At 37.7% G+C, this 12,357-nt stretch overlaps 1 protein-coding gene across 1 annotated transcript; it reads left to right on the top strand.

Annotated features, from left to right (window-relative positions):
* The first annotated feature begins 518 nt into the window (after positions 1–518).
* LOC127444054 (UTP--glucose-1-phosphate uridylyltransferase-like) lies at positions 519–11,564 on the top strand. Its single transcript, XM_051703217.1, has 10 exons — positions 519–873; positions 2,000–2,127; positions 3,870–3,977; positions 6,262–6,447; positions 7,444–7,577; positions 7,654–7,951; positions 8,721–8,918; positions 10,486–10,728; positions 10,845–10,949; positions 11,076–11,564. The coding sequence occupies exons 1-10, from the start codon at positions 858–860 to the stop codon at positions 11,181–11,183; spliced, it is 1,524 nt and encodes a 507-aa protein (XP_051559177.1). The 5' UTR covers positions 519–857; the 3' UTR covers positions 11,184–11,564.
* The last annotated feature ends 793 nt before the right edge of the window (positions 11,565–12,357 follow it).

The raw sequence follows: 12,357 nt of genomic DNA, 5'->3' as shown, positions 1-12,357 counted from the left end.
GGGTGAGAAAATGATGAGAGAATTTACATTTTTGGGTGAACTACCCCTTTAAAAACGCAATGCTCATGGCGTGAGACGCGACGCAACAGTCAAAGACGTCGTCTGACATGTGTTAGCAGTTTACAATAATATATATATAATATATATTTTAAATATCACAAACGGAACGCAATAGACGTGAAACTAAAACCACGCAGAACGCGTTTTTGCGTCCGTATGTGCGGTTTTCCTATTGTTTTACCTGAGAAAACACGTGCTAGACAGACGTCGAGAGGACGTCCTTGACCGCGTCGCCCTGTGTTTTTTTATTTTTATTTTATTTTTTTCTCAGCGTCTCGCGCAGGAGTGTTGCGTTTTTCAGACGCCCAAAGCGCAGGCTGAATGCAAAAATACGTCCACTGTGTGAACGCCCCTTGAAGCGCACAGTGCGTGTTGCACGTCATGTAGCAGTTTATAATTCCACCGTTTCCGAGCATATTTACTTTTTCCTGTGGTCGTGACGTGATGGGTGGGCAGTGCTGGAGTTTATTAAAGGGGATCTGCACTATTCTTTCTCTCTCTGCGCGTCTCCATCAGCGGTGCGTTACAAAGCCCCGATCGGGTGTCCCGTGCATGACGGTCTGTCTCCCGCAAAGACCCACTGAAATCTCATCTGACTTCACAGAGGCTCTTGTCGGGTTCGGTTCAGTTGCGGATGAGCACTTGAGTCTCGTTTTAGTAGATCGGCAGTCCCATATCCAGAAACATAGAAAGAAAAGAGTTCAGTTTGGACCGTTCTGCGTTGCTGACACCCATTCAGGATTATTATATATTTGGATTTTTTTTTTTTTTTTTATCTTCGTAAAAAGTTCCTGATCATGTCTTTTGTCACTGGTAATTGGTTTATTCATGCCTAAAAATTCTCTTGTACCATGGTATAGTGATGGTATCAGACAGTAATATCATGGTTGTCATGGTATTTCATGGTTCTACAATGTATGTCATAGAACACTATGGTATTAATATGGTTCTTTGTGTTGCATTTTTGATATTGTAATTTGGGAGGAAGTGGCATGTGCCAACAGGAAAACTGATGCAACCTAACTTATTTAATTTTAATTTAACACCAGCAAAGGCAGTCAATGTCCTAAGTGTCTTCTGAGTGGCTGACATAAATTTTCAAGCCGTTTTCAAGCTGTGTCGTCTAGTGCGATATGGTGTTTATATATATATATGTATATATATATATATATATATATATATATATATATAATATAATTTAATGTTTTAATCTAAAACCATTTTGGACATTTCAAAAAAATTTAAACAGTTAAAATGCATGCAATTTTAATAATATGAATATGAATTGTACTTTTAACATGTATTTTGTCACACCACACTGAAAACAAAAGTGTTGGATTTACTTAAAATATGTATGTAGCATTTTTTTCGCATCATGTAGTTGAATTAAGTAAATTCAACTAATCCTTTTTATGTCAGCACAACTAGAAAATCTTTGTTAGAGCTACAAATGTATCAGTTCATTCAACTTTATTTACTAAAAAGGTATGTTACATGAAATATCTGTAGCATATGTGGTTTCAAATTAACTTTTAATATTATTGTTTCTACCTAAATTAATGGACTCTAAAGAAAATAACGACTGATGGTCAGTCATTAAACAATTGATTCCCCAAAGAAGTGCAAATAAAGCTGCACTTCAGCTACACACATTCATTTGCTCATGGGAAAATTACATGGATTGAACACCAAAGGTAACAATAATCACCCTATGTTGACTTTACACAAAATATCTTATTACAGTAAAACAACATCAATAATAATTAAAAAGAGCTAAAATCTCTACGAATTCTTAATAACAACTAATTAAATGCCCCAATAAATTCCTTTGTTTTGACCAGACAAACATGCTTAAATTATTCAAGCGCAAGGGCTTATAGGTATTCCCCACAAACTCAGTTTTATAATGCTGTCTTTCTTTCCCTGTGTTTATGTGTAGATCTGTATAGAGGTGGCCCTAATGCAGGTATGACAGAGTTTCAGGAGAAGCAGAGATTGCAGCATGAGTGCTCAATGCACACAGAGCTGGAGAAACTTCTGGCCACTGCAAAGTCACCGGAGGTGGAGGTAAGACTTACTGCTCTGCAAACTATGTGATTAGTGGAGGCAGGGGCGCAAATACACATTTCCGAGCGGGTATGCAAAACAAAATTTTTTGGGGGGGGCTGATGTTGGAGGGGTGGAGGAGGCCGATTGCACCACCTTTAGTGAGCCGCTGGCGCCACCCTATGTATTGCATACCTTGCATATATGGTTTTTGCACCTCTGAGTGGAGGTGACAAACATGTCCCACCAGTGCTGCTGCTGTCCTTGACTGCATGTCTGTGTTTTCCCCCAGCTCACATATGTACCCAAATCTATCACCACATGCATACACAGACACTTTTACCTATTTAAATGAGGACATGCCATAGACTTACATTGTTTCAAGGGTCAATTATGTTAATGACATAATGCTAATTTGTTTTTGTGATCAAATTAATTTATTAAAAAAAATACATTAAAAATGCAATTCATACAGATAATGAGTTGAATACAGCTTTTTTGATTTTATGTTTTTAATTTCTGAATTATATATATATTTCTTCCAGTCAAAATTTGTGCTGCATTAATTTATGACAGCTTTAACTAATGAATGCTAGCAAGTGACCATGGTATAAGCGGTATAATCCACGGCTAGGTGTGCGTTAAACGATTTTAAATGCACAAAAAAACAAAATTGGTTTAAGATGGTGTAACTGTCCAGAATGTTTTTTTTGTTTGTTTTGTTTTTTAAATTGGTGAAAACTTAATTATAAGTTCATTCAAAGAAGTTCAGTAATAAAAAATAAAAAATACCTTGGAAAATACTATTCAGTGTGTAAAGAAAATCTTTAATATTTTTTACAGAAAGTTTTAGGGTCATTCAATCAGAATTTCAAATTTGTTGAAAACTGCATAAACCTTTTTTCAAAAATGTATGAAACCAACATGAAAAAGATTACATTTCTAAGAACTTAATTGGCAAATGTGTTTTATACTAGATTTTTTAACCCCTTTAGCTCTGAGGGTGTTTTTAAAGATGTCCTGTTTTAGTGGCATACCCAAAATTAAAGGCTTTTAACTCGAGAGGGTCAAGTGTTTGGTATCATTGTAAAGAATTTTAAAAAGAAAATGTATGATATAGATTATGATACATTCTGAGACTCCCAGCTTAAGAAACTACTGAAAAAAATGTACTTTTTTTTTTCTTATTTTTATGATTTGACATTATATACCCTGCCTGGCCAAAAAAAAAGTCAGATACTCTAATATTTCGTTGGACCACCTTTAGCTTTGTTTACGGTGCGCATTCATCATGGCATTGTTTCGACAACCTTATGCAATGTCACATTTCCAAGGCCAACTGTGGTCCAATTAACGAAACACATTATCTAGGTCTGTTTGACTTCAGAAAATCGAAAAAGGACAATTTCAGTCGGACTAAAGCGTTTACATGATGATTTAAAAAGACGAATCATTGTTTTAGTCTGACTGAAATCAAAGTGCATCTAAACGTACTGACCGTCTTGTTGGTCACTTTGGTTGGGAAAGTTATGCCAAGAAAATAAATGTAAATGTGAATAATACTTTATATTAAATAATTCTTTCTATTAAAGTATATACTTTCTATCAGTATAGATGTCAACTCTCCAGGACCATCCTTCACGGTTTGTTACTAAATAACACAAATTATGTTGAGCTCAACATCTTACCAAGCCAAAGAATGTATAAAAATTGTAAATACTTGATTTGTAATTAATGATTTGTGTGAATTGTGTCTCTTGCAGATCTCCAGGAAGGACTTTGAGGGCTTCACAAAACTCTTTCACCGTTTCCTTCAGGAGAAAGGACCTTCTGTAGACTGGGCCAAGATCCAGAGACCACCTGAAGACTCGGTAAGACAGATGAACGCATGCTTCCATGTGTTCCATGTGCAACTACTTGGGCTGAGCAGTGTAGCTTAAAAATGATACCTCCAAATTTTGGTCTCAGATTTAAATTTTTTGGGGACCTTAAAAAGGAGAGAAAGAGTGAAAGTCAATATAGCTGGAGAGAGAGAGAGAGGGGCAGGAGGAGGTGTTTGTGTTTGTGGGCAGTTTATTAAGTCCGTGACATTTCTCTTCTGGTCCCCTCCCCAAAATAACCCACGGCCCATCCACAAATACTCACACACTGAAGGTTAAACTATGAATAGCAGAACACTTCCAGCATCCCACAACCTTGGCTGACATTTCTATTCAAGCACACAGCCATTTGTGAAACTCAGGTTACAGCACATAGTAATCCAGAACAAATGATCTGAAATCAGCTCCAATAAATCAAGACTCATTCAACCCAGGACGAAATAAATGTCACGACTGCTTCTAGATCAGTGCTTAAGTGTAACATGCCCTCTCAATGGCTCAGTTCTATTTCAATCACCATCTCAATTCACATACTAGAAGTGCTGATTGGTTGGATGGATGATCAGAGTGCTGAAAGAGTGTGTATTTGTGTGTAGTGGGCTAATAAGCAGTCTTGTCATTTTTCCAAGCACGCTGGAGTGAAATCCTTCAGCCAAACGCATTCTCATTTAGTCTTTACTGTACTTCTGTACGTTTGGGTGTTCTTCTTTTAAAGGGGAAATTTAAAGAACAAGAAATTCAATTTTCCTTGACCCTCTTATTGTAAATAAGGGTTTATTGTACATTGAGAATATGGCAGCCCATGTGGTAAAACATTATGAAATTTGGCACAATGTATAGTGTGTATCTCAATAATACTGGTGCCAATTTTGGGGCCAGTCGCTCAAACCTACAGTCTAGCGCCACCAACAGTCCAAATTTTATGTAGGTTGTAGCTAATAAACATTTGAACCAAATTGTATCTCTTCTGATTCCTCATGCAAAATTTAAATTCTATTTCCATACAGCTTTATTTTTTACTGTCTTTTCCACTTCTTTGCTCCCTGTATTTGTTGGGGCCTGCAGAATACTGTGTTTAACCATTTTTCAAGGTTCACCATAAGCATTTCAACCATTTTGAACGGATTTGTGTAGCATTTTTTGTGATTCCTCCTACAACATTATTTGAATCCTCACAAAAATTGGTGTGGATGATATTTAGACCAAACCTCACAAAATTTGTCATTTTATTTGGTGTTCGACACCATTCCCCTAAAAAACATTTATTAATCTTCTGGTAAAGAAGGCAATCAGGAAGTGACCCATTATCTCACACTCCTTATCTTTGCATATTTACTTAGTATTTTACTGTAGGTTTTTTCAGTTGGTTTGGTTGCAGTTTAAAAGTGAAATTGCTGTAAATAATGGTAAATCTACTCTTAGCCTTCAAACTTTTGTTAAATTGACCACTGGGGGTGATATGACCAAAACAAGTTGCACAAAAACATGGCTAACATTCTAAGTAGACCTCAGGGAGAAACATAATGCTGAAAATTTTGTATTAAATGACCCTTTAAGTTATTTAGATCCATTGAGTTTATAGTTCCTGGGGGAAGTGTCTTTGGATATTGAACTTCTGACCTGACAGTTGCAAAACAAATCCAACAGTTGCTGCTGTGATGAAACCCGAAACACAAGACCACTTTGTGCTATTTTGATTTATGGTTTGTTCATCTAATAAAGGTTGTGTGTGCAGGTTTTTGGTGAGTCTACATCAGTTAGAAGCAGAAAGCTCTTTACTTATCAAAAGCACACCTCACCCAGACTGAGATCAATCAAAGCAGCTCATATTTTAGATAAACTATGCGTTCATTTAGACTTAGAGGATGATATACTTTTGTAAGGTCTCTTGTTTCAGACCATCTTCCAAAGCTCAGTGTTTAATCTTCAACACATTAAAGTACTATGGATTCAATTAAAATTCTGTCTTTATTTACTCGTCCTCATCAATACAAAATTATTTTGATGAACATTCAAGCTGCTCTATTCCATACAATGAAAGTGGATTGTGATTTTTACTGCCAAGCTCCAAAAAGGAAAAAAAAGTACCATTACATTTGAATGAATGTAGTCCTCAAGACTCATGCACTATATTTTAAGTCTTCTGAAGCCATACTATCTGGACTAGTTCAATTTTGAATGAGTCAGATTATTATTAAATTATATATCTTGACTAAACCTCTCTCTCTGCTCTCAAATGATTTTTTCTCTCTCGCTCTCTTTTTTTTTTTAACAGATCCAGCCCTATGAGAAGATCAAGTTGAAGGGTCTTCCTGCCGATGTGGCGTCCAGTCTTAATAAACTAGCTGTGGTGAAGCTCAATGGAGGTCTAGGCACCAGCATGGGCTGCAAAGGACCCAAGAGTCTCATCAGCGTCCGCAATGAAAACACGTTCCTGGACCTGACTGTACAGCAGATCGAGGTATTACATCACAATGGTTATGTTTACACAGTCACTGGGCAATTTACTAAGAATGAATTAAGCCCACCGATAGCGTCATTTATTTATGCTCACTGTCTGCGTTTAAGGTATTTTTAGTATCAGCTCGACCAAAGTACTGATACTTTTGACATCCCTAGTCACTTTGGTTATATATTGTGTTTTTTTTCTCTCTCTCTCTCTTTTGTAATCAAACTGTGTATAAAATGAACTGTTTGTAGCACAAACAGGACTCTAAGTAATGGTGACAATGCTGACTGATATTATCTTACATTTATATTGTTATAATTAAAAATTGTGAATGTTCCTGCATATAAAATTTACAATTTAACAGAACTGAATGATAGTATTGTATGGGACTCAGGAAAGTGGGTGATGTGGCAAGCAGTGTTTACCTACTGTACATCTGGTCAAACATTTCTCTGGCTTATATGCAATCTGTTTAAGGTGATGTAAGACCCTGTTTGCGGTTTCAGACCTTGGTAAAGATTTTCCGTCTGTGTCAATGACTGTTTACCCCAAAGTTGCATAATATCAGTAAAACCTGATTGCCTTCTCTTGCAGTGCTATTTGTTCTGCAGTTTTTAACCATTATGAACTGGCAATAGTAGCGTCTCGCTCATGAATGAATGTTTTTTTTGAACGAACCTTTTAAGTGAACGAACAGTTGTAGTTTATTTCCATTGTTTCGGTTGTGACTGAATCAATGATTCTATGACTCACTTATAACACATACAAGACATTTGCAGATATAGTAATTGAACGAATCAGTGAATGAATCTGAACGAATCCAGATTCAAAAGACTTGATTCAATGGAATGAATCAAAATCCCCACCTCTTACTAGCACTTCTTGATGTAGTTGTATATTCATGAGTACTTCTGATTTGAAAGCGTTTCTAGCCTTGTTCAACTATAAATGAATCAAATAATTAAGAAATAGATCTTTGTTGGCTAAATAGCGTTCTCTGTCTTTCAGCATTTAAATAAGAAGTATAATGCAGACGTTCCTCTAGTGCTGATGAATTCCTTTAACACAGACGAAGACACCAAGAAGATCTTGCAAAAATACACACATCACCGTGTCAAGATACACACCTTCAACCAGAGCAGGTACTCTACTCTAACCGCTAGGCCACGGTGCTAAGACCTTTTCGGTTTTAACCTTTCCTCACTTCTATCGACACAGGTATCCCAGGATCAATAAGGAGTCTTTGTTGCCCATGGCCACAAACATGGGCCTGACGGGTGAGAACGAAGAAGCTTGGTACCCGCCCGGGCATGGAGACATCTACGCCAGCTTTTTCAACTCTGGTGTGCTGGACAAGCTTATTGCAGATGGGAAGGAGTACATCTTTGTGTCCAACATTGATAATCTGGGCGCCACGGTGGACCTACATATCTTAAACCACCTGGTGAGCCAGCCGAGCAGCAAACGCTGCGAATTCGTCATGGAGGTCACCGATAAGACAAGAGCTGATGTGAAGGTGAGGGGGAGGGAGAGGTTTGCATGCCAAGGTAGTTTAAATTCTACCCTTGTCTTCGAAACGTTCAGAGGAAGTGAACATGAATGAATGAATGAAACATTAGGAATTTTCAAAACAATTAGAGATTTAATATTAAAATAAAACAATTGTTCACAAAGAAGGAAGCTCATTCTGTCATTTTCTCACCCTAGTGTCATTCCAAACCTGTTTGACTGCTAAAGGAGGTTAGCAGTTTTCAATTTTAATGAAAGCATTTAGTAAACAGGGGCAGTCAAGCTTAAAAAAATGACACAAAAGCAGAGTAAATGTACAATAAAAGTAGTCCATAAGACTATATACAGTCTCTTTTGAAGCCATACAATATCTGTGTTAGAGGAACAGATTGAAATTTAAGTTGTTTGTCACTGATAGTTTCATATAGTCAAAAATATCACGCCAAGACGCATCACTCAATGTTTGATGTTCTCAGATGATAAACTGACCATTCGCGAATGAGATTTCTCGGTCTGTTCCTCTCATTAAACCGTCGTATATCTTCAGAATACTTGAAATATAGTACAAGAGTCTACATTTATGACACTTCAGGAACTAGAACTAGAAGCCACTGGTCAATATTTGCTTTCATTTTATGGAAAAAAAACAGTGTAAACATTCTCCAAACATGACATATGGGTTTGAACCAAACGACATGAGGGTGAGTAAATGATGACAAAATTCCTGAAATGTTATAAACTATTCCTTTAAAGCTCACTGGCAGTGTTTGTTTCAGGGTGGTACGTTGACTCAGTACGATGGTAAACTGAGGCTGCTGGAGATTGCTCAGGTTCCCAAAGCTCATGTAGATGAGTTTAAATCTGTCACCAAGTTCAAGATCTTCAACACCAACAATCTGTGGATCAGCCTACCGGCCATTAAAAGACTTCACGAACAGAACGCGATGGACATGGAAATCATTGTGAATCCCAAGGTAACAAGCCCAAGCAACATGCTAACGCCAAACTCTATTGAAACGTATTTGTTTTGGACAAATTATAAAGGAGCATTTTATGTGTCCTTCAAGGAGAATTCAGTACTGAAAAGTATTGAGTTCAATGTACTGTATTTAAAAATTCACTTTTTTACTCAATATTTTTGTGTCCGGTGTAATTAGAGAATACAGATGTTATCCTGTTGTTAGCTTAGCAACATGCTAGCGCCCAACTTTATTGAAATCAATTTGTTTTGGCCAAATTCTAAGCAGCATTGCATGTGTCCTTGAATAATTCAATATTAAAACGTATAGAATGTAATTCTCCGCGATCCACGCACAACTTACCACGCGCCCCACTGAGAGCGAGAACCACTAATTGCGACCACGAGGAGGTTACCCCATATGACTCTACCCTCCCTAGCAACCGGGCCAATTTGGTTGCTTAGGAGACCTGGCTGGAGTCACTCAGCACGCCCTGGATTCGAACTCGCGACTCCAGGGGTGGTAGTCAGCGTCAATACTCGCTGAACTACCCAGGCCCCCGATTTCAGTGTATTTTTATGCTTATAAGAGAATCCTGTTGTTAGCTTTGCAAGATACTAGTCCCAAATTTTAAGGCAGCATCACATGTTCTTCAAAGAAAAATTAATATTAAAAAGTATAGAGTTCAATGTATTAAAAAATAGTCTATTTACTGCGTCAGTTTTTCTGACGCACACATTTATGTATTTTTATGCTTATTAGAGAATCCAGTTGTTAGCTTAGCAACATGCTAACGCCAGACTCTAATGAAATTAATTTGTTTTGGCCAAATTCTAAGGCAGCATCGCATGTGTCCTTCAAGGTTAATTCAGTATCTAAAAGTATTGAGTTCAGTGTATGTACAAATGAACTGTTTTACTCTAGAGTCACCGTGTGCTTCGCATGAGAAGTGCTGTTTGTATCCACAGTTTTTCTAATTAACCACTAGGCGGCGCATGATGATTCTAATTGCCAATGGACTGTTGTGGTTCCGTTCTCCATAAGAAACTACTGTACCAATACGAGCAATCCAGATGGAGAGCAACAACCATGTTAGTGTTAGTTGGAATAAAAATGAGTTCAGGCTCAACTTGTCATAACAACGCAAAGTAGTTAATGATGTCAACGTAACTAACTTTGGTTCATAGCTTCACGTCATCCACCCACACCTTAATCTTTGACGAGTGAGGCACTGTAAAAAAAGTCATTGCGACGCTAAACATCACATTATCCACTAAGAACACACCGATGCAAGTGAAAACGCTTGAGACTGGAAAACGGAAACAGGCGTCCATTATGAATTGTGGAACACTTCCGCATTCAGGAAAAAGGTGGATAATGCACAGAGATGCTGCCTATTTAGAGCTTTCAAATCGGTCACATATGAGGTTCCATTTCAGTGAGGATGCTGCCTAAGAAGGCAGCTCCCTATGTAGGCAGTAGAAAGCAAGGCATTTCACTTGGTTTTGCTCACAGTGCCTTTATTTCAGTTCCTTTGTGATTTCGGGCATTGTAAATGAATTGAAATGTTTGTTTGTGTCAGACTCTAGATGGCGGTCTGAATGTGATTCAGCTGGAGACTGCGGTGGGTGCTGCCATGAAGAGCTTTGACAACGTGCTGGGCATCAACGTGCCTCGCAGCCGCTTCCTGCCTGTCAAAACCACCTCTGACCTCCTGTTGGTCATGTCTAACTTGTACAGCATGGACGCGGGGTCTTTGACCATGAGTCCCAAGAGAGAGTTTCCCACAACACCTCACGTCAAATTGGGCAGCTCCTTTACAAAGGTAAGCACTGAGCCAATCCGATTATGGGACACTGTCTCTTTAAGGAATACATCCTTTCTATGGTTAGAAGCTTTGAATTATTAAACCTTGCAAGTGTGTGTTTGTGTGTGTTCTAGGTTCGGGACTTCCTGAAAAGGTTTGAGAGCATTCCTGACATGCTGGAATTGGATCACCTGACTGTATCAGGAGATGTTACCTTTGGAAAACAAGTCACTCTCAAGGTATAGAAGTCCAGGAAATAAGACAATAAAAGGATGCAATGATTATCGATTGACTAAACCAACATTGTATACAAAGGTTGTACAGTTTGACATAACGTATAACGTAATTTTTTTTCTATACAACAGGGTACTGTTATCATTATTGCTAATCATGGAGACAGAATTGATATCCCGGCTGGAGCGATGCTAGAGAACAAGATCGTATCAGGAAACCTTCGCATTCTGGACCACTGAGGCCTTCACAACCAAACTACAACTGTTGCACAACATTTCAACTGGACTGTTACAGGGCACGTGTGTGTGTGTGTGTGTGTGTGTGTGAGAGAGAGAGAAACCGTCCATATGATTAGCATTAAGTATCCCTTAAGACATATAAAGTCATTTTGACCATTTCTATAAGGACTTTATATTCTGATGTAACTTTAACAAGACTGCTGCTAGTTTTGCTGCTATGTAGCTCACTCAATATTAACACTGAATACAAGTGTCATCTTGAAATTGAAGAACTGATCAAGGATCAGCTGTGATGGTTAAACTGGAGATTAGGGATTAAAAACTCTGATTCCAGTTCTGGGTTTGTGGATTAAACTGGGATAGTTCAAACAAAAATGAAAATTCTGTCATTATTCTGTCCCCCTCATGTCATTCCAAACCCGTTTGCTTTTATTTTTCTCCATGAAATACAAAAGGAAAATCTGCATGCAGCTTTTTTTAAATATACAAAAACAGTTACGTGATCTGAAAATCTTCCTTTTTTGGTCTGTTCCTCATACAAATCTATCGACTGCTTTAAAAGACTAGGAATATTGCAAACAATTTACATGAGCTACTTCTATAGTCCTTTTTTAAAGTTTGACACCCATGGTCACTATAAACTGTTGTATGGAAAAGAGCAGTGTGAACATTCTTCATACAGTTGTGCTCAAAAGTTTGCATACCCTGGCAGAAATTGTGAAATTTTGTCTTTTATTTAAGGATAGTGATCATATGAAGCCATTTATTATCACATGGTTGTTTGGCTCCTTTTTAAATCATAATGATAACAGAAATCACTCAAATGGCCCTGATCAAAAGTTTACATACCCTTGAATGTTTGGCCTTGTTACAGACACACAAGGTGACACACACAGGTTTAAATGGCAATTAAAGGTTAATTTCCCACACCTGTGACTTTTAAAATTGCAATTAGTGTCTGTGTATAAATAGTCAATGAGTTTGTTAGCTCTCACGTGGATGCACTGAGCAGGCTAGATACTGAGCCATGGGGAGCAGAAAAGAACTGTCAAAAGACCTGCGTAACAAGGTAATGGAACTTTATAAAGATGGAAAAGGATATAAAAAGATATCCAAAGCCTTGAAAATGCCAGTCAGTACTGTTCAATCACTTATTAAGAAGTGGAAAATTCGG

This window comes from Myxocyprinus asiaticus, chromosome 7 (assembly GCF_019703515.2).
Source record: "Myxocyprinus asiaticus isolate MX2 ecotype Aquarium Trade chromosome 7, UBuf_Myxa_2, whole genome shotgun sequence".
Classification (NCBI taxonomy): domain Eukaryota; kingdom Metazoa; phylum Chordata; class Actinopteri; order Cypriniformes; family Catostomidae; genus Myxocyprinus; species Myxocyprinus asiaticus.
Note: the sequence above shows the minus strand (reverse complement) of the source record. Positions and strands in the feature narration are given on the sequence as shown.

Bases quoted from the DNA above. Each gene is read 5' to 3' on its own strand.
- LOC127444054 (XM_051703217.1), top strand. The intron at 7,578-7,653 runs GTACTCTACTCT...CTATCGACACAG, and splicing joins CACACCTTCAACCAGAGCAG to GTATCCCAGGATCAATAAGG. The intron at 8,919-10,485 runs GTAACAAGCCCA...TGTTTGTGTCAG, and splicing joins AAATCATTGTGAATCCCAAG to ACTCTAGATGGCGGTCTGAA.